The 22445-nt window shown below is 39.5% G+C and overlaps 1 protein-coding gene across 1 annotated transcript in view; it reads right to left on the bottom strand.

Moving 5' to 3' along the window:
* Nucleotides 1-22445, bottom strand: part of CNIH3 (cornichon family AMPA receptor auxiliary protein 3) — a 49289-nt gene that overhangs the window by 15428 nt on the left and 11416 nt on the right. Inside the window, exons 2-3 of the mRNA XM_056487439.1 lie at nt 13771-13839; nt 10969-11016 (exon numbers count right to left, since the gene is read on the bottom strand). Of these exons, the coding sequence (XP_056343414.1) occupies nt 10969-11016; nt 13771-13839 (117 nt within the window). The remainder of the gene's footprint in view (nt 1-10968; nt 11017-13770; nt 13840-22445) is intronic.

Here is a 22445-nt window from a genome sequence, read left to right as displayed (position 1 = left end):
TGAAACACTGAATTTACTCATGAAAGACAAGTTTTTCCACTTTTCTAGTGTATCTTTCTAATCTACTTTAAATGATTTGGGTTACTTGACTTCCAAAACTTGTCCTGAAAGGCTGCCCTAGAGCCCAATACAATGCTGTCACAGTAAATAGAGTGAGGTTTTCTGTCCAAATATTCAGGTCCAATTTATTTCAATTCTCCTGTTAAAGTCCACACTTGTTTGTGTCCCTACAGACTGTTTGGTAGTTGTTAATTCAGTAGCATCAAATTGTTATAACACAAACATGTAACAAAACCATTTTAAGTAATTCAAAACCATGTTATGCAAACCTCTAGAAGTATTTAGCAGTTTGATAGGTAGATTTGTGCAGTTCAAAGAAAATGCCTGGGAAATGAAGATCATCAAAAAGACAACATGCAGCTGAACCTGTTAAGTTCATCTGCACAGCTTTATATTTTATCTGGGGAAGAACAGCAGCATACACACACACAAGACTTAATGTTACAAATCAAAAGCAGGGCACAAATTAAAAAAAAAAAGGATATAACATCTGTGTTTTCACCCCTTCACCCACTGCTTGGGATCACAATGAAAGCAGCAAAAAGCTTTGTGAAGGCATTTTAATTATTCTAAAGAGCTATTGGAATTCCTTTAAACATTTCTTTTAAATGGATGTGAATGTAAGTCACTCCACAGCACAAATACCAGACAATGAAATGACTAACAAAAAGAGCCTAATTACTAGTCTCACTCCATATCCATCTGTGACACTGTAGCAGATCTAATATTAAAAGACAGGATTTCTGGATGCTCTTTCCATCTCAGCTACTAAACACATTTATATTTAGGCCTATCATTTCACTTCTCATTGTCTTTCTCTCTTCTGCAACATGGGTATAATTATATTCCATTCTATATATTCCACTGGAGCTAGTTTATGACTAGAATATTTAAGCTTTTTCTTAAGATCAGTAATAACTTCAATAGGAGTGACAGACAAGAATCAGGTCTTTACAGGACACTCATCAGGAGTATCTAAAAATATTTTGGTATTGCAGAGCCCATGGGAGGTCATAGCAGCCAACAGGTAAAAAAGGTTATGAAAGAGATTTAAAAAAAGCCTGAAAGGTCTGCAGGGCACCAGCACAATTCAAGAAGTGCCCCATCCTTGGAAGGCACATCATTAGGGCAGATGTGCTGTGATCTTACAAGTGTATCTCCTCTGCAAACTGTTCTTTTCCACTCAGCAGGGATCAGGAGACATCTTTATGACCTTCCTTTTCCTAAGCTAATGCAGAACCAGTAACAGAAGCTGAGTTAGCAACCCTGGAGTGCCACCTCCTCTGATTCCCACAGCACTGGCAGAAAGTGGGGTAATAAACCCCTCCTTGCCCTGCCCCACTTTGGCATTTCAGGCACAGCCAGCCAGGACACCCCACAGCTGGGCTGCTCCAGGAGCTCCTGCTGCTTTTGCCTGCCCTCCCCAAACTGCAGAGGGTGGAAATTAGCACAGCAGCTGCTCATTAGGAGCTACAAAAAGCCCCAGCTCACAGGCAGGACTGTGACTGCAGGAACTCAGGGATGCTCAAAATGAAGTTCAGCCATCTGCACAGCCCAGGAAGGGCCCTCAGTCCTTCTCCTGGGGTCTGCCCAAGATTGGCACCTCCATAAGTGCTGAAAACTCAGTGTTTGCTCCAGGGCTGTTTCTGTATGGGCTGTGCAAGGACTGGCAGCCTGAGGAAGCAGATTTGGTGCAGTGCAGAAGGAAAGACATTTCCTTCCCTGGCACTACAACAGCTTTACAGAAAACATTAGCAATGAGATGCAAGGCAGGACATTTAACTCACAGCAGAAAAAAACCTGCATCCATAAACAGATAGGGTGTAAAATCATTGTGCTCTACATCCAGGAATTATATTGCTTTTTGTAATTGCATAGTAGCTTTATAGGGTGTGATCCCAACTTAAACACACACTGAGCATTCTGCCAAACATAACCTTTGGTTTAACTTCCTTTGTTTTATTAAAATGCAAGTACTTGCTTTATTGCATACTGAATTAGAGCAAATATAGGCCATTAGCAAGTAAAATTCTGTCAATATTTCAGCATGCTCTGAGGAACAGATGCACAAATTGCATCACCCCAAGTGGCTGAGAAGTGCACTGCTCTCAGGAGCACAGTACAGACAACATTGCTCATCCACATTTCTGCTGCTGCATCTTCAGCTTATTCTGCTGCTACCTGTGATGTTCTCCCACTGTAAGGAGTTATGTTTACAAATCCTCCACGACAGCACTGGGAGAAGCTGAATTGTAGAGCAAGAGGTCATCAGTTACAGAGTGACACTTGGCACTTTGATTATTGACTAAACACTCAGAGATGAGACTAGCAGCAGAATACAGTCAGTTAAGCTGAAAGAGTTTTACACATAAATATTTTCATGAGTAATAACACTATGAATATCTCCCTTCAAAGGATATTCCAGTTTTCATCAGGCATCACTCTGGTAAATCCTACTTTTTCCCCCTGGAGCAGAAGAGGGGTAAGGACCAAACTGTGAGTCACCAGCCTGAACTCTTCACTCTTGCAATAGTTTTCATAACTTCTCCTCTTAGGAGCTCCCCCTGCTATGAGCACCTGGCAGACACAGCAGGATCTATCCTCTCATTATCCTTGGGTAAGCACACAGACATCCTTAGGCAATTACTGCTAAAAATAACAATTGTTATGTGCTAACTTTTCAAAAGTTTCAGGAACTTGTAAAATTGACTAAAAATAGTGTTGGCCCAATTCACTTAATCAATGAGTGTCAGTAGTGAATGAATTGCCTGCCAGAAATACTACAATTCCTCTCAGTTCTTTAGTCCTATTTTAAGGACTTTCTTTCCAGATATGATACTGTACCCAAAGAAAGGACAAAAGGGATTATATTCAGTATTTTTACTGCAATAATAATACTTTTTTTAGTAAATATGAATGCATTCTCTTTAAAATAAAACAGAAAGTGTGAAGAAGAGATGCACTACCTCTAGTCAAGCAAAATTTATGGGATAATTTGTGTATAAAGTATAAATAGTGCCAGCTCTTTGATCCCAATTCTATTATTAGTTCTGCAAAACAGCTCCTGTGCCAAGTTCCACTCTTTCTGATGAAATTCAAACTATGTGGGTGCCCAAAGGACTAACTGAATAGGGAATGCCCAATTCCACACTTCATAGATAACAGATGTAACAAAGAAGTAGGCAGAAAAGACTTGAGAGAGAAAGAGAGAAGCTTTTAGATGATCTGCACTGAATTTCCTGTCAGAGTGCAGAATTGAAAAAGGCAGCTCAGTAACAAAGGCACTGAAAGCCCAGGTTTTGTCTGCACTGGAAATCTATCACAAGATTCAGGAAAATCATTATGTCCTTCATCCTTCTGGTGCAAACAAAACCTCTACTAAGTGTGAATCACTGTGAATATATTAACTCCCTCCTCATTTAGGCAAGCTGCAGAAAACAATTAAACCAACACAGAGCTAGTGAAAGCGTGTCATATTTCAATTACAAATATTTTACTTCCTTTTCTTGTATCTCCACTTCTGCTGTCATCATTCTTCTTCCTTCCCCTTGTCAAACCTAAGGATAGCCCCACTATTTACATGAACAGGAGATTTAGAATTTATCTCCTGCCTCTTTTGACTAATGAGAGATGCTGTGTTAAAGTTGTCTGAAAAGAACTCCACCATAAGTAATGGTTTTCATAAACTTAAAATTGTGTACTAATATATTTTTAGCTAGCTTCAAATTTTATCCCTGCAGTGTAAAAATACTCTTTCCTAATGTAAAAATATCTTGTCAGAGCCACTCTGAAGGCCAGAATAAAGTTGGCATTGTTATGCAGTAGAAGTTTAGCAGTACCTTTCACATAAGGATGGAATACTGAAATACAGACCAGTTTTGGGTTTCTCACATATGCTCAGAGTCTAATATATTTTTAAAACTTTTGGGGCACTTCAAACAAAGGAGAACTTCAATGAATTTAGTTTTATGAAGCTTGATGCAATCACAGTCCAAATCTTAATTGACAGAATATGCACAGCATGGCAGGCTTACATCCTCCAAAATCTGCAGGTATAATTAATAATTGCCTTGGAAACAGCAAAATCCTTTATTCCAGTGGCTGCATGCAAACTCTGGAATTTCTTCTGAGGCAGTTTGGAAGCTAATTTTGTGTGTGGATGTACAGCAGAAGGGTGGAGCTCATACTCAGTGTGATGCTGACAGTGATCTATCCCATCTTATTGCCTGTGTTCATCACTATTTCTGCAGAGCAAACATCCCAAGCCTCTAAGCATACAATACCAGATAATTTAATTCCCAGCAATCATCAATGTCACCACAGTAGTCTGAGTCTGACTCCAAGCTGGACTGGATTTGAACAGCTGCTGCAGAGATTCAAGATCCTATGCAAGTATTGACAGAACAAAACATCAGACCCCTCAAAAACAGCAAACAAATTTTTACCTTCAGTTAAAAAGAAAAGATTCAAGCTCTGCCTGCTAACAGCAAGCTAACACAAAATTAAGTAGGTCTCCAAAAACAAGATTTCTACCATCAGAACAACTGTGCAACTTTTCCTTTTCCCTTTTTCCTTTCCTTTCCTTTCCTTTCCTTTCCTTTCCTTTCCTTTCCTTTCCTTTCCTTTCCTTTCCTTTCCTTTCCTTTCCTTTCCTTTCCTTTCCTTTCCTTTCCTTTCCTTTCCTTTCCTTTCCTTTCCTTTCCTTTCCTTTCCTTTCCTTTCCTTTCCTTTCCTTTCCTTTCCTTTCCTTTCCTTTCCTTTCCTTTCCTTTCCTTTCCTTTCCTTTCCTTTCCTTTCCTTTCCTTTCCTTTCCAGTGTAAACAAATGTTATTCATATTTATTACCATGTGTTTTTTGCAGCATCTGGCACATCAAGGCTTTATTCTTTTCCTGAGACCAAAAGGGCTGCTGTAACACTAACACAAAAAAGGAAAAGGAGAGCCAAGTCTTGCTGAAAGTCATCTTGGCTGAAGCACCACACAATCTTTAAAAGATCAAAGTATCCAACTAAGAAAACAGAATGCAAAATTCAAAAAGTGGCAAAATGTAAGACAACAGAAGCAGAGTGCTCCTCTATTATATTTTATTCCAGAAAGACAAATGAAACAGCCTAAACCTACCCTTTTGACTTAAGACAGTTTTAAAATGTGAAGTTTTTTCATTTGATAATATTAACTCAGAATATCACTGTAGTCCCAATAATAGGTCATATGTTTAAACCTCTTTAAAAAAAAAGGATTAATGAACACCTGTTTCAGATTCACTTTGGTTATCAGGCCAGTTAATAGGAAGTTCAGATCTTGACAAAACTATCTAATGTGATCCAATCAAAAGGATTCAACTCTATTCTGAAATTGCAGTGCAAAGATTGAGGAGAAAAAATAAAGATGATAAGAATAATCTTTAAAATACATAGGATTTACTTAAATAGTTTTATACACTGCCTGGGTATAACCTTCCCTATTGCACTGAGTCACAGGGAGACAATGAATAACCTTGGTATCTGCAGTATTTTTCCTACACACAGAATTTTATGTTGACTCTTCAGAAGAAATCCACGTTGCCTCTTGACTGGGGTTTATGCTCCCAGCCACTCTGTGGGAAGGGTCTCCTGACAGTTCTCCTACTGCCCAGAAGATTACTCAAAGCTCAGCAGCTCCATCACATTGATGAGGTGTGAAAAGAGAGAGATTAGATACATCAAGAAACAGGACGTGTACTGAGAAGCCAGTAACAATGATGAACTCTTTGGTCTCTAATGAGAGTGGACAAAGTTCATGTGCTCCATCAATGTAACAATCACTATTAACAGCAAAAATGTCACAGGCTGCCATTTTTTGTTCCCTTTTGTGATCTTTGTTTGAGCAGCAGTTTATCAGAACTCTGGAAACATCTGCCTCTTTCTCCTGCAAGGCAGAATATCACTGCCATTTCCACAGCCCAAAAATGCCTTATGATTAGACTGAAAATTCTGTTTTCCTCTTAGAAAACAAAGCACCTAAGCTTCAAAGATTAAATGTCCACTACCAGTTAAGAGGAAACCTGGGATATATTAAAGCACTATCAAGGTAAAACCATTGCTGCTATTCCCAGTTTCACAACAAACTGTCTTGCTGCTGTAGCTTCCACCTGGGAGAATTCTCAGCCCCAGGGAGAGAGTATGATTCCTTACAATACGGATGGTTGTACACCACTTTCAAAATTCCTTGTGATTATGCATCACATTTGCTAAATTTGCTTATATAACCTCACATTAAGCATTTTAATGAGCCATGCTATAGGCTTACAGAAGTGCTCTGCTAATGACTCTCAGCCTGCAGACTGGGTAAAAGAATGTCACACATCCATAAATCCCTAAATGCCCGATGAAGCAATCAACAGACAGACCCAAAACCACACTCCTAAAATCCATCACTTCATGTCAGTCTTGCCAGTGACTATGAAGCAGAACAAGAGAGACAGTGATCCTTGTAATAACCAGGAAATTTATTAAGAAAAGAATGTGATCAGTCAGCTGAAATGAGCTACTGGGACACCTGACACTCCTCAAAGGAGAGTGGCCACTGTAGCTTCTGCAAGCAGGGAATGAATGGTAGGAGCCACTGGAAGTGAAGGTCTGGAGCCTATCAAAGTCCAAGTAAAAAAATTATTTTATATGGCAATTACTCTAGTGCATATTGGTCAGTCTCCTTCATCCAAAATATGGGAGAAAAAAAGTCAGCTGGATAAGGGTAAACAAGGAAAGACAGGGCTTTTTAACAAGGTTGATTTCACATATTTAGATACATATAAAGAAAAAGAACCTCCATACTCAAATAATCATCTTCTGCCGTTAAGGAAAAGCCTAAAAGCTAACTTGTTCCCTGTTAGCTGATCCAAAGAGCTCAGTAGTGTTTCACTGAACATGTTGTGGGGTTCAGTCCAAACTTTGAGAGTGTCTATTCAGTGCTGACAAACAGGCATGACACAGACACAGGATCAAGCCTTATCTTCATCCTCAGAGTGCTCTGTCCACAGCTGAGCCCTGGTGTTAACCCAGAGCCCTTCAAGCTCCTGTTTGCTCATGTCTCTGGGTTACTTCACTTGCACACACATGAGTAATTTTAACTTTTCATACAGAATGCATAAATATTGAAATGTACCAAAACAAAGCTGTACAGAGACTCTGTGTCTGGCATTATGTATTACACTCACTGAGTTTTACATTTTATTTACACTATCTCAGTCTGAATGGAATGGCTTCTACAATCACTGTTTGAGCTAATATGAGTTTTGGTTATTTACCAAAACCTGTAAATACAGTAAAACATAACTATCATGGGCATTAGGTTATATAGAATCAAATATAAATTTAAAGTAGACACTTCTTTTACTTCTGCAAAGTGGTAAAAAGCAGAATTGAACCTTTTAAACACCAGAACTACTGAATACAGAATAAATTTCCATCATTACTACAGCAGATCCAGCTCCACTGGAAACCACAGTGACAGAGAAACAAGACCAGACCAAGCACTGACACTGCCCAACCACCTAACTAAAACATTCAAACTTGCTTCAAAAAATATTAGGTGAAGAGGTTTTCAGGTTTGTTTTGTTTTAAACACCCCAGCTCCCAATTCACTATCTACTTTACTACTGCTAGTACTGGAGTGCTGAACTGGCAGAGTTTGATTATTCAAATACAATCTCTGCAGGGGTTTTTGTCTGTATATTTGTTTGCATTTTTCAAGACAGTTCAAGTTCATCTGGAACATCTTTGAGATTAATGTCACCTTGCCTGCAGTTAGAATTCTTGCTGAATTTACTCTCTTCCCATCATCCCCTCAGGAGCTGTTTAAAAAAAAAAAAAAAGAAAAAAGCCAAAAAACCCCCAACAAAATAATGAAAAAGGATTGAGCTCTGGTACAGTGTTTTCTTACATTTGCAGTTTTAGGAATTTTAGGCAAAACTTAACTAAAATGCTGCACAACATTAGAAAAATGAGTAAAAACCTATCTTGTATCTACCTAACTCCCTCCCAGTTAAATTCCAGTTCTGATGTTCAGAAATCACTCTTACTCTAGCATAATGGGCTTTATAAACAAGTATTTGCTGATAATGGGAGAAGGGCTACTTAAATTGTTGAGCAGTGTCTGGCATGAGCAAACTGAAACCTGAAATGTGATCACTGAGCAAGAAGTTCAATAAACTCTCCTCCTTAGTAAGGATTTATTGAATTAATTCAAAAATTATGATAAATAATCTAATCAAAACTTAATTTAAATTTGCTCCAAGGTAAAGTAATAATATTACAGTGCTTGATTAATGAATTTGACTGTATTTTAATCTAGGAAATTCCTAATTGCCCTTAGTGTTAACATAAGTATCAATTAGGTATTAAAAGATAAGGAATAAATCTGTTAGATAGATTTCTTGAAATTACAATTAAATAATATTGCTGTCATCAGTAACTGAGAATATATTTTAACAACCCCACCAAAATATTTGACTGTAAAAATCTTGCCCATTGCAGCCCTCAGCAGGGCTGGTGAGCACAAGAACCTGAGCTGTCTGTGCTGCTCTGCTCCCACCCACCACTAGATTGTGTCCAGCACTGCAGTGAGCCATGGAACCACATCCTCAGGAAACAAAGGAATTCATCCTGGAAAGCCCCACAGCACTGAATGGAATGGGGCACCTGTAGCCTGAGAGGACCTGACAAGGTGCTGGGTTCAGAGAAGAAGCCTTTTTCTTTTTACTTCAGGGCTATAAATGTTCATAGCTCCTTTATGCTGAATCAATCATTTTCCAGTAACCAGAAAATTTGGGCTTATCTAATCCTACAGCACCATAGAAACAAGGACTGATGTGTCCCTGCATCCTATAGATCCGTTTCACACAAACCCTGCTTGTTTTAATGATATAGAAACTTTTTCCCCAAACCAAACACCAGAAGATGCCTGGCTGCAGAACAGTTGCATCCTCCATTCTGTTTTGGAAATAAGCTAGATAAATTATATAATATCTGATGAAATATCACACACCTGCTCACAGTTTGTCAATGAGCTTCTCTGAGTATTTTGGAGATAAACCCAAAAACACATCCTTAAAAACGTCTTTGTTCACTGGGGTCAGATTTCTATGACAGATTTAAGAATTTAACTATTCCCAATAACCCCTTCTATAACCAGCATATAATGAAATTGAGCATACTTTTATAGCCCACCTATAACCTCTTTAAAAGAACAAATTTACTTCAGCTCTTAAGCATTAAATTCTAATGCCATAAATAGCAAGACACCTCTCTTTTCAAAGCCCTATAAAAGAGCTTCATGACTTCAAAACAGGTATGATGTTGTTGCAGAGAAATAGAAACAGACCCTAAAGCCACACAATATTGAAGGATATATTTAGTACTTGCTGGAAGAATGCTAACAGCTATTTTCCTGTATCAATATAGCTGGCACTCAGTTCTTTACTGTTTTTCCTCAATTTTCCTCTACACTGCATAAACACAGCTATTTTTAGTGGCTGTCAGATTTGAAGGCTACAAATCTCTGTAGTTATTGCACCCTCCTCTTCTTGCATATAATCTCTCAATTAAAACAAATGTGTCCCCAAAGAACTTGGAAGAAGAGGCTGAATTAACAAACCATTTAAGTGAACCAGAAGCAAGCCAATCCCTTATGAATACAGAGTCTGCAATTAGCCAAAACGCTCCATTTTGCCATTCACAACAAGGCTGAGGCAATAAAAATTAAACATTGATGCAGGCAAGGCATCCCCATGGGGCTCACACATATTAAACCATTACCACTCAAGAGCTGCTTTATGTCCAAGAAACTGGGACACAGCTTGAGACTGGCTGGCTGCCTATTTGATAAACTGGAAAGCTACTGGTGATAAGTATTTTCCCTTATTTTTGTATCCCAAGTGGCAAAAGCAGGCTCAGGAAGTACTTGAATGTGGCTCCTGGCTGTCACATGCTCACAGTGGTGCCACACAGACACAACCCAGGTTCTGGCTGAGCAGAGCATGGCAGCCCACAGGTTCTGCTGGGAATCACAGTCATGCCTTTGGATCAGCCCAAAGTGATAATCCCCAGCACTCTCCCAAAAAACCTCTGAGGATGATGCCACCAGTTTCTTAAAACCCCATCTGAATTTAGGTCTGAGCTTGATTGGGGTGCCTTCAGCAGCCCACACTGCAGTGATGACCTTTTCAAGGAAAAATGCAGGATTTAGCTGCCTTTGTTACCACTCTGCAGAACACAATGTGCAGAAACCTGAACACAGAATAAAATAGTTTGGAACCATGATTATTTTTACTTCAATGAGACACGGTCAGGAAAAACAAGGATTGCTTATGAAAATTATATTTGAAGCCACAAATAAGTAACCCACAATCTACAAGCTCCTTTGAATCTCTCAGAAGCTGAGGCACTCAGCACCTCACCTGTGTCAAGCTAAAATACATACTGTTATCAACTTTTCTATTGAATCAACCATAAACCTTGAACATTAGATATGTAATTAATAAAAATGTTCAGCATGTCAAATAGTAAGCCACTGTTCAAAAAGAAGGGTATTTTTAAAGCCTGTACTACAACAATAACAGCAGTTTTACAGGGCTATTAAAGAACCTCAAGCTGCAACTGTAAAAGGACTCAGCACCTTGGAAAAGCTTGTTCCAAAATAAATGGGCTGATGTTCTGAAGTTCACTTTTTATCCAGACACCCTCTATTATGCCAACCTTTTATAATTTGTCTTACTCTGTCCTTACAAGGTCATCCTGACTTTCACTTCTCAGTAGAACCCAGCTTTCCATCAATAGAGTATATGAGGGTCACAGAGAAAATAAATGCACATTGCCACTGGATGGTTTTAATTCTCATAAACTCCACAAATCCTTGGCTGGTTCAGGCTCACCTTTCGCAGGAGGAAGCAAATCCTCTCAATATTCCTCAGCCGCTCCCTCTGTCAAGAGAAAGGGGGGAAAGGCAGGAGATTAGCTGGTGTTACAAATGAAGACAATCTATTACAATTACAAGGGGTCAATGTTTTAATTAATGGCTGCAGTGAGGCAGCCCAGGTCATTAATCTGGATCTACAGCATTCACTTCTTACCTACTGCTTGCAAACCCAGTGATTTTCCCATTTCTTATTTCTCAATAAACTTTTTTTCATTTGTTACTGGGCATAACAATATCAAGCCTGTGTTAACCTTCAACTAGAGGCTGCAACTCTTTTTAAAAAAAGTCAGCATTTGTGGCTCTATCCAATTGTGTCAATTTATGCCACAGAGACTTAGCTTTGCATTTTCAGGTACCCAACCTCTGGCTTCAAGATAAACCTCAATGGGAAAAACAAAAATGAAGTTTGCATGGCAGCTCTTCCTCTATCACCAAGATGGTGCCTGAACATGTGATACTAGGATTTAGCACATGAGTGAAAAATATCTGAGATGGCCTAGAAATGCTGCTTTAAACAACAGATGCATTCATAAATACTGAAAATCACTGTAATTAAGCATTGTGACTCAAAAATGTTCTAAACTCAACTCAAAGAAAAAGTCAAATCAAAGGCAGGCTTTCTTTTCAATGGCTCATAATGAGAAGCTCACCAGCAGAACCAAATTTCACTGCATAACCCCATGACTGGATTTACTGTGAAAGATTCTCCTGTTAATTACACTGCAGAAGGCAGAGTGGGTTTGCTGTCCTCAGATGACTACCTGATACCTTCATTTGGATATGGCAAAAATTATTCCAAACAATGAGCTTTTTTAAATTAAACAATGTAAGAAGCAAACTTTCCCTAAGCTTTTTTCTTTTCAAATGTTTTAAAACTCAAGCTTGGGGCAAATTTAATTCTAGTCTGCAAATAAATGTCTTTTTTGATTTCCTATCCCCAGGTTTAAGCCTTTAAAAAAAAAAAAGAAAATGAGGCAGTGGTAGCTTGATAGGCACCAGAAAAATACTGTGCCTCTTTTTGGAGTCTCTGAGCTACAAGAGAGTCAGAAATTTCCGACTCACAGTTGTGAACATGAGAATGGATGTGTGCAGATGTGCCTGAGAAGCTGCAGAAAGCTCCCCTGCCTTTCAAAGTGGAGAGGGAAAGACAGATGCCAACTGCAGCTGGCCTTAGACAAGTAGGAAGTCTATCTATGAACTGAGGGTAATAGAGAGCAAACCAGGAAATTGGAATTAAATTCTCAGTACTGACATTGTTTTGTCTCTGATTTGTCTTTAGTTCAGCCTCCTCTTGTCAAAAAGGCTTTACCCTCTGTCATGAAAACATTGTGGAGGGCACACGGGTGACCTTCAGACTCTCTTACAGTGCAATAGAGAAAACTACCCCACCAAATAAATGGAATATGGGCACAAGCAACAGTGCAGAGGAAAAAAAGAAAATACACTTGACCAAAGATATAAAAAAATCCCTTCTAAAAGTCTTCCTTTTATAACAATATAAAAGGCATCGACACATATACTGTGCAGTAAAAAGCAATCTGAGATTATTGCTTGAATTATCACAGAAGGTTTCATGGAAGTCAAGTATGTGAACCAACCACAGAATACTCTGTGGTCTTTACTTTATGATTCACTTTTTGATTGCTCGACTAATACAACTGAAAAAGGAACTTTTTTTATCATGGAGACCAATTCCATCACCATTTTAAAATAAAATGAGATTATCTCCATTGATATCTCAAGTTTTAGGAAGTGAAGAATTTACTGGAATTTGGTACCAATAAATTCAGTGTGCAGTTCTCAGATAGGAAGTAAAAACAGATAAAGTGGACTGGAAATCAGATTACTTCCAGTAAATTCAAAACCAGATTACTTCCACTGATGTCCTCCATAGGGTTTTTTAATATAATTTCTTTCTTCTCATTCTTTGCTTATGTGCTAGTGAACAGGAAAAAAATATACTTTTATTCTAGGATTATAAAATTTCTGCTTAAAATCATCAGTGGTCTAAGCAATACAAGTTATGAAACAAGGTTAAATGGCAAAGTACTGAATCTGGTTATCAATTGTAGACAATTTAAAAATGTGATATCCTGCAGAGATCAAATTCAGCACCTGTCATAATCACTGTCATTGCCAGTGATGGGGAGCCAAGTTCTGCTCTCAGTTCTGGTGGCAAAACTGGCACGTGTAGCTGCAGTCAGCTAAATCACCCTAGATTACAGCTTCAATTAGCAGAGGAATTTGGATAGGCTTAAACCTAGACTGCCTTTCTGGTTCATTAGTTAAAGCTGAGCTTACAGTCCCAGGTATTTAATGCTCTCCTACAGCAGATGCAGCAGAAAATTATATTTATTCCTTAAAGCACCAGAGAATCCGAGAGAGCGAGCCCTGAGTGGGACAGAGAGGTCAAGCCATGCACCTCTGAACAAATTCTTTCAAGTTTTTGGCTCATTGATACAGACAGTATGGGAGAAGGTAGTCATGCCATGCTTGAGCACAGAGAAAGCTAAGTGTTTCAAAAAGGAAAACTTGTGCCACTGCATGAAAAAGTAAAAAATAAAGCATTAGCATCACATGACATCCTTCGGTTTTTGAATTTCCAAATTACTTTCCTGCCTCCTCCAGCAAAGAGGAAAGCCATTAACATAAACATCACCATCTGGCTCCCCAAGACTGGCCCAATAAATCAGTTTTCCAAGCCCAGCTGAGTTCCCAGGAGTCTCCCTGCTCATTTCCAGCCCCTGGCTGTACTCACTGCGTGTGCCGGGTTGCACTGGTCGATGGGGCTCTTGAAGTCTGTCCGAAGCTCATCAAAGGCAATTATCTGAAAAACAGGTTTTTCAAGTCCTGTCATGAGTGCTCCTTCAAACACTTATTTTCCTTAAGGGACTAATTAGGTGCATTGCCTGCCTTCCTCGCTTTCCAGGGGAAATATGGAAAAATAGCTTTCCCAACAAAGTGCCTTTAGAGCTAAGTAGTTAAAACAAAACACGGGATACTCCTACGTATGACACCTAGAACTCATTAATCTGTCACTCTGCAAAATCATATCTATAGCCTTTTCAGTGTTGCTGCTTTCCATATTTCTTCCTTCATATCAGCAAGATATCTTTTCTCAGATTTCCACATGACACAAAACTACTTCACAAATGAATACATCTCCAAATTTTATGGAAAAAGTCATTAGCTGCCTAAAACATAGAGATGCATCTGATGTTCCAGGTTTAGTACATAAACAATCCATTTTTATTAGTTGTTAAATCTACCACAGTTGCTAATTCTGAATTAGTATCAGTTTCACCATTAAGCTGCTATTCATTAATAAGCACACTCCTCAAAAGGTAAAGAACTCCAGAGAAAACATCCCCTTCTTATATTCTAGCAGGTTTTAGAACTTTAGCCCTCAATAATGGAGAAATATCTTTTGCTCAGGTCGTTCTGTTTCCTCCTTTAACAGATGGATTGAGACACCCTGGTAATTTCTGGTGCTTTTAAAGTACAGCAGATAAATTGTCTATAAAAATAATAGTGCTTGATAGCTTTTTCTTGGAAGATCTTCTGTTAGATCAAGTGAAGAGCTAGAATTTTCTTGGAAGAACTGTTTTCTTGGAAAGAAAACAGCTGTAATAATCCCCAGCACACTTCACTCAAAGATCTCAAAGCACATTCTTAACTTGTGTTTGCATTCTAGTAATATCTTTTCTGCTGCTTTTGTCCTGCTTCACCCAAGGAAGGAAAGCTCACTGACAGGCCCCACATAAACAGATGTTAAAACAATGATTCCTTTTTAGGCACTTTACAAACCAATGTGTCTGTTCTTAATAAAAGAAGATGGGGGTACAGGTCAGGGTGTACAGTCTGGTAATTAGTAGATGAGTGCAACAGCCATTCCTTGATGTCTAACAGTGTGCCTGCAGCCTGGCTGCTCAGGAAAAATCCAGCTGGGTGACCTGCTGCACAGCCAAAACACATCCCTTTAACAGAGATGGAAGGCAGGAGCAGAAAACCTGAAAGTGACCTTTCCTGAATCATAATAATCTGGTGAGAGGCTCGAGAAAAAAACCAAGAGCTACAATCCATGAATTTCAGCACCACTCCTCGTCCCACTCTAATGCTGCATTCATGCCACCGAAGCACATTTAAAAATCAAAAGTGTGGCATTTTACAAGAGCACTCCACAGAATTCAATTTATTCAACTATGACAAGTCAAAGTGGCAGAATAAACCACAAATGGAACTATAAAATGTGATTACAAGTGAAGCATTTCTCCCTATGGATGCAGCATCTCTCCAAGTCAGGAATTAGATCTGCAATGGTAAAAGAGCAGCTAACAGAAGCTGTGAGGGGCTTGCAGTACATTTGTGAAGAATAAGGCTCATGACACCTTAATATTTCTTGGACAGGTCTTCATATCCCCTAGCTGGACTGCTAAGAGGGTTACACATGAGACACACATAGAATTGAGTATCTCTTTGCAACTGGATAATCAGCATCAGCACTAACAGAAATGGGGAAGGATGGAAAAAAGGTTAGCTTCAAATACACTGCACATTTATGTTGACTTGTATTTTTCTTTCTTTTCCCTCCTTTTTTTTTTTTTTTTTTCCCTCACTAACATTCTCAGCTTTCTGTACCTAAACCTCTACTCTTTATTTGCTGGCACATAATTTATATTATGCTTGCACTGTATGTAAGTGCATTGAAACACATTTGACAGGTATTTAAGGACATGGTTTTCCAGAACCAGTAAGTGTAAATGCAGCTGTCTCACAGACAAACCTTTTGAGATGCCTGCAAGTTATGACAATGCTAAGAGACATTTCTGCTACACCTGAAAAAGACTGAGGTCTGGTTTCAAGCACACACGACTGGAGGAAAGTTTCTTCAAGACAAGTTTCAGTGCCTCTCTGGAAAGAGGCTGAGAAAGATAAATCCTCCTCAAGTTATTTTAAAAAAAGTCCCATAATAGTTTATATTTTGTTAAATCTTCAGAAATAGAAGTCTAGTGATGACATGAAAATATCTATTTTAATTTATGAAAAAGCACATTCCTATTTCCAGTTTCTCAGTACAGTGAAAAAACATAAAGCATAGGCAGGCTCAGAATTAGAGAAATATATAATAACTCCCAAAGCATTTTGGGGGCATGGTTTTTTTCTGTTTTGCTGTTGGGAGTGGGGTGTGCTGAGGGGGTTTTTTGTTGTTTTTAAATCTTACAATGTTGTTTGTGCTAAATCTAAAGCCACAACTGAGTAAAACTGTAGCTTCTTAAGATTAGCAGTTACTCACAACACACTGAGTAACTGTGCAACAAATGATATTACATTACTGAAAATACAGCTGGGCTGTGCTGCAGCAGGGTTTACATAATTAATTAGGAAACATTTTCCTCTTTCAATTATAACTTGCCTCCTGAAGCAGTTTAATGCCCTGGGGTGTTGAGCGGCTGGAGCTGCCATTTGTGCATCCACACCCCAAATAACCAAGCGCTTGTCTCCATGAAGTATTTCACACAGCTCCCAGGGGAGCTGCAGGGCTCTGACCACAGCCAGAGGAAGAACCTGCTGCCTGCTCCCTTTTCAGCTGGATGCAGTTCAGCTGCCTGATTCCCACACATCTGCTGAGCTGGACGTGCTCACCTCAAAAACTGCACATTTAGCAGCATCTTGAGCTGAGCAGCTCATCCCACCTTAAGACAACATCATAGATCCCAGTCAGGGCACTTCATGAGAAATTCTATCCTTTCTCCTTTGTAAATGAATGTATTTTATAAAGCATTCCTCATCTTGTAGTTATCCAGTCTAATTTGATAGGGGGTGGCAATCAAAACTACAAATGATGCACATGCATGGACACCAGCAGCCCAACCTCTCCAAAGGCCACACAAAAAACACACAGCTCCAAAGAAAAATGACCAGCCCCTGGTCACAAAGATGAACAGAATTTGGAAACAGATGCTAAGGACTGGACAAAAAGGAGGAATTTATTTCTGTTAGTAAATATTAATGTCGTGCACAGCTTCATAGACAAGAGAATAACGACCATCTGACATTTACTTAGGAACTTGAAGGGAAAAAAAACCAAAATACCAAATTATCTGTTGACTCACAAAACCTTATGAGGAAAAGAAAACGTGCATCATGCTTAGCAATATTTTTATAACTACTGCAGAAACAGTCCAGGGATGGAATGGACAATGGATAATGCACTGCCTTCTGTCCTGGGGAATTTTCCACATTGCAAATCACTGCAGGAACTCTGTCCTGCCTCTGCCCTTGCCATGCTTTTTTCCTGGTGAGAGAAGTGTACTTGTGTGTGTTTTCCACCTAATAAACCTAAAGTTCTATAAAAATACTGCTTGCAGTGTCTGGTGATTCACACCATCTGCAAATCTCAAAACTCCCAGTACAAGGCAGCAAGGAGTTTGCCCCAATTTATACACATAATGCATCAATGAGATCGTGATGACAATACATGTTTCAATTGCAAGTATATTTATAAAATTTGTTTTAATTACCTGCACTCTCTCTGCTTATCAGAGAGGCCATAACAGCTTTGAATAAGGAACTACTCACATAAGATTGAACCTGAATTTTGCTTTCTATGCTTATGCACCCATCAAAATGAAAATTTCACTTTATGATAGAATTAGCTATGATATCTCATTTTTAGGGAAGATACTTTTTTTCAATCACTGAGCTCTTACAGAAACATATTTTAATTGAGAATGTGGTGGTTTAAGGTGGCAGTGAAGTTGGTGTAGGTGTGAATGCAGTGACAGCAAAGAAGTTGGATATTATTGCCTACTGGCATCTCAGGAAAGTTAAGATAAAACAGAACTTGATGACAACCACACCAACCAGAGAACAGAACAGTAACACCTAACATATGCTTCCTTGCCACCACCCTGTCAAAGCACCACCACCCCATATTGGAGGAAGAGTCTTTAATGGTTCATTTAGACAATTTGTCTCCCCCTCCCTCTGCCAGGCAGTTCAAGGCTGGGCTGTGACTGCAAGCACATGGACAGAAGGCAGGAGCAGGCTGTGCTCCTGAAGGCCCTGCCTGCCCAGCAGCTGAGGCACAGACATATTAACTGTGTCAGGAAAATGTGTTTGGACCAGGAGCTGATCCATCCTGGTGCAAACTGAGCTACTTGGCTGGGTTTTGTTGGGAAGAAGCAGCAACTGAAGAAATGTCAGTCAGGTAATAGGTGGGAATGAGAAAGGACCTGGAAGGGAAGGGAAGGGAAGTCACTGCCCTGACATGAGGGAGTGAGGGACCCATAAAGAGCTGCAGAGAACAGGGATAACAGCAAAGTGACAGACTGAGAGAATGGTTTTTTTGCTTCCCAATTCTTGATATGAAATGAACCTGAATATGAAATTTACCTATGAGGTGTTCTTCATCCCTCTTTGTTCTCTGGTTCAATTTATCAGCTTAATGCTACCAAGCATGAAAGATAGTTCAAAATTGTATGAATGGAGGGGCAGTCTGCCTCAAATTCCAGTGAATTTTATGCTTTTTATCATGTTGTATTTCCTGTCTATAGCCATTTGTGAAGCCTCTCCTATTAAAAAAGGAAAGAAGTCTCAAGTCTTGGTTTTCATCACACCTCTGCATGCAACACAGTAGCTTCCCAGACCAATGGATCTGAAATGCTGGTGATATCTTAGTAATAGAGCCAAATCAAGGGCAAAGAAAAAAGTAAGATGAAAAGTATTCCTTTCTTCTCTTTTCTCTCCCCAAGTATTTAATTTTCTGAGTATTACAGTTATTAATTCACCACATATTATTAAAAGTAAACAACAATAATAACAATGCTTTGCAGTTAAAAATCTGCCTCCAAGGCAATGAAAGTCTTAACAAAGGAAAATGTATTTTCCATTTTTTATACAAGGGAAAAAAATGAAGCCCAAAGAAATTAAATTATTTACAGAATCAGTGGCAGAAGAACCAAAGCCTCTGGATTGTTGCACCCTCTCCAGTTTAGGGGAAACAGAGAATACTGCCAGTAAACTAATAACATGAGAAGTGAAACCATGCACTTCTGTCTAGATTGTTTTGCTGTTGTTCATCTCTAGAGCAGAACACTGCTTTAAGCAGAGCCTTTTTGGATTTAGGTTGCAAATGGTTTTAAGTCACTCAAGGGTAGAAAATTGTTCCATTTGTCAGATTTCACACTAACAATTGCATGGCATTTCCTTGCTCTACTTAGCTTGAACCTCACATGCTGCCACCATCAAACAATCCTCCACACAAAATCCAAAATGTGGCTCCATCCAGGGCTGCACAAACACCTCAGCACCCAGTCTACATCTCTTTACTGAAGTTCTTCTGTCTGTAAAAGGACGCTACGTTTAGGACAACATGATTTAAATTTTTTAGGTTCTAACTGGAAGCTTAAGCTAACTTAAGTCATGAAAACCTTAGTGTAATTTCTTAAGTATTTAAGCCAAATCCTAAGGCTTTTCCAATAGCAAGTCCAACATGCAAATTTAAAAGTGCATAATTCTGTAAGCATGACTCACAACTATTTCCTACCTACCTATGGAAATATGGAGGTGTAATTGTACTACTTTAAGTAAATACTGATGAAAATCCATAGAGGAAGGCTCTTTTGCTGAGAGCATGTGTGCACAAACATGCCAGCCTGCACTGCTATATTTATACCTCTGTATTTATTCCCCTGCATAGATAAAAACTATATGAGTGAAAATGTAACAAAATTTAAAAACATGCCAACCCTATACAGATGGACAAAAGCAACATTACTGCATCAGCTACAGAAATCTGATTTCCAAGCCTGCAGAGAGGTGCAGGGGAAACCACTAAGAATTAATAATTATTTGGCAATTGCCCAAAACAGTCCACACCTAATAGAACAAGCATGAAAAACTCCATCCACACAGTGAAAAACACAGAAATTTATCTTCAGAAACACAATCTCACTGTACAGAGCTTTGAGTGCCTTGACTGAAAAGTTACTACATCCATGGTACTGGTCATTGTTGCAACACTGCAGATCACAGTGTGGAAAAGCAACCTGATTCCTGAAAGTAAAGAATTCATATTGTTAATTTTGACAAAACCACTAAAAAACCCTCAGCAACTGCAAAATTCTGTTGTGCACACAACGTTTCCAGAAGGATGATATGACAAGCATCTACTGACAGATTTCTACAACTGCTATGAAATGGGCTTTTAAAAATAATTTCATCTAACTGCAAGGTGAAAGAGTTTTTACTGGCTAACAACAGGATTCTGGTCACAGATTTCACTCGCTCCCCACAGATACTGAAATATCTTCCCTAGTCATCCTGAAACTGAGATGTCAACCTCCTCTCCTGCAGCAGAGAGACAAATGTCCCACTGATTCACCACAGACAGAGATGACCTGTGCTTTTATCACAACTTCATACCCACTCACTGTCTTCCAGTCTACACCAGCTGAAATCCAGCCAGACAAAAATCAGCTGTGCACATAAAAAGTGCATTTTGTTCAGAGAAGGAAGACAAGCAGCAAGCTGTGCAGGAGGGATGATGCTAATATAGCTGTACAGAGCCTGTTTCTAAATAGGTTAATAGTTTTGCTCCCTGCAGCTAGAACACATTTCCAAACAGACCACAAGCGGAGGAGGAATTTTTAAGGTAAGTCCAGACTCCCATCCCTCCTTCCCTCCCAAAGGATTTCTCCCAAAGGATTGCATAATTCTGTTGTCACGATTCTTCTTGTGTTTTTTAAACCTTACTTACTGCATTCACTACAGGGAACCAGTTCAGAAAGCAGCAGTGCTCTGTGAATCAAACACCCCACAACTCACCCCTCAGTGGGACACAAACACTTGCTACCAACACAAAGGAAAAAACCCCACATTTTCAATTAGCACCTCTACTGGTGAATACACCACATGGCTCTGAACAGAATGGAAACCTTTTTCTATGTAGAATGCAGTACTTCAATTTAATTACATTCAGTGTGGTAGAAACAATTCTACCTCAGCTGACTGAAGACTCCATGGGTCAGTGGTGAAGTTTTTGTCAGGGTGTGAACCAAAGGCAGCAGGTATGGTTGGCATTCCCAAGCATTCATATGTGTGCTCTTCTCTTTTTTCCATTAAAATCCTACAGAGGATTTGAGAGTGTTTCCCACCAGCCCCAAAGGCACAAAATCTAAGCATCCTTGCAGGCTGGGGGAATCTCTGCAGCAACAGGGAACAGAGGATAAATCTCCCACACTCCTTGTACTTCTGACACAAGTACGCCGCCAATATTCTCTTCCTGCATATGGTCTCCTCCTCCTACATGCAATGGGGTATTTAATGTAGATTCCTTATGAAACAAACAGGTTTTTCCATTTAGACAACAAGATCAAAACCCTTTAATCATTTCAGTATCTAACCACTTCTGATCTCTTTGGTTCAGCACCAAAACCCCAAGATCAGTTATTCACAGAGCACCTGTGACATCAAGCTGACACATCATCACTGGGAATGCTGTCACTTCTTAGTTAGGTATGAACTTAATTTGATGGCCAGGACTTGAAAAGCAAACAATCTGCTACAACAAGTGAGGATTCTCAGTCATAGCCACACATTCAGCAAACTAAGAGAAGGCATCACAGAATCACAGAACAGGTCAGACTGGAAGGGACCACAGTGTGTCCAATCCCAGAGCACATGGCACAGGACTGTGTACACATGGAATATCTCCAGTGAGGCACACTCCACACCCTCTCTGGGCATTCTATCCCAGTGCTCAGTCACTGCACAGGAAACATTTTTCCTCATATTCAGGTGGGACTTCCGTGCATCAGTTTCTGCCCATTGCCTCTTTTCCTATTTTCCACTGAGAAGAGCCTGGATCCTTCCTCTTGGCACCCTCCCTTCAGATACTGGCTGACATTGATGAGGTCCCCTCTCAGCCATCCCTTCTTGAGGCTGAACAGGCTCAGGTCCCTCTGTCTTTTCTCATAAGGGAGCTCCTCCAGTCTCTTGATCAAAGCAAAGGTCATAGTAACAAAGTCATACAGATTCTTGCACCTGGAAAGGATTCTGTCCTGGAAAGGATGTAAATAAGGACCACATCTGCAGATAAACTGAACAAGCATGTGTATAAAGTTAGGCCAAGACTTCACCCCTAGTCTTGATTTCTTCAATGGGCCAAGAGGAAATGATGGGAGTTTGGATCCAAGCTTTACAGCTGAGGTGTCAAACTCAGACCTGTGGCTCTGATTCAGAGTGCAGATGAATTGGTTTGCAGATTCCCCCAACCAAGCAGGGGAAAATAAAAGCAGTATTATTTTCTATCCACGCCCAGGAGAGGCTGGGGAACTCTCAGCACAAGAGATAGCACTGCTTTGCCCTTGCTTCCCTTTATACTAAATTCCATATCAACTGAGAAAACACAGTAAGAAATTAAACAACTCT

Source organism: Oenanthe melanoleuca, chromosome 3, assembly GCF_029582105.1.
Source record: "Oenanthe melanoleuca isolate GR-GAL-2019-014 chromosome 3, OMel1.0, whole genome shotgun sequence".
Classification (NCBI taxonomy): Eukaryota; Metazoa; Chordata; class Aves; order Passeriformes; family Muscicapidae; genus Oenanthe; species Oenanthe melanoleuca.
Note: the sequence above shows the minus strand (reverse complement) of the source record. Positions and strands in the feature narration are given on the sequence as shown.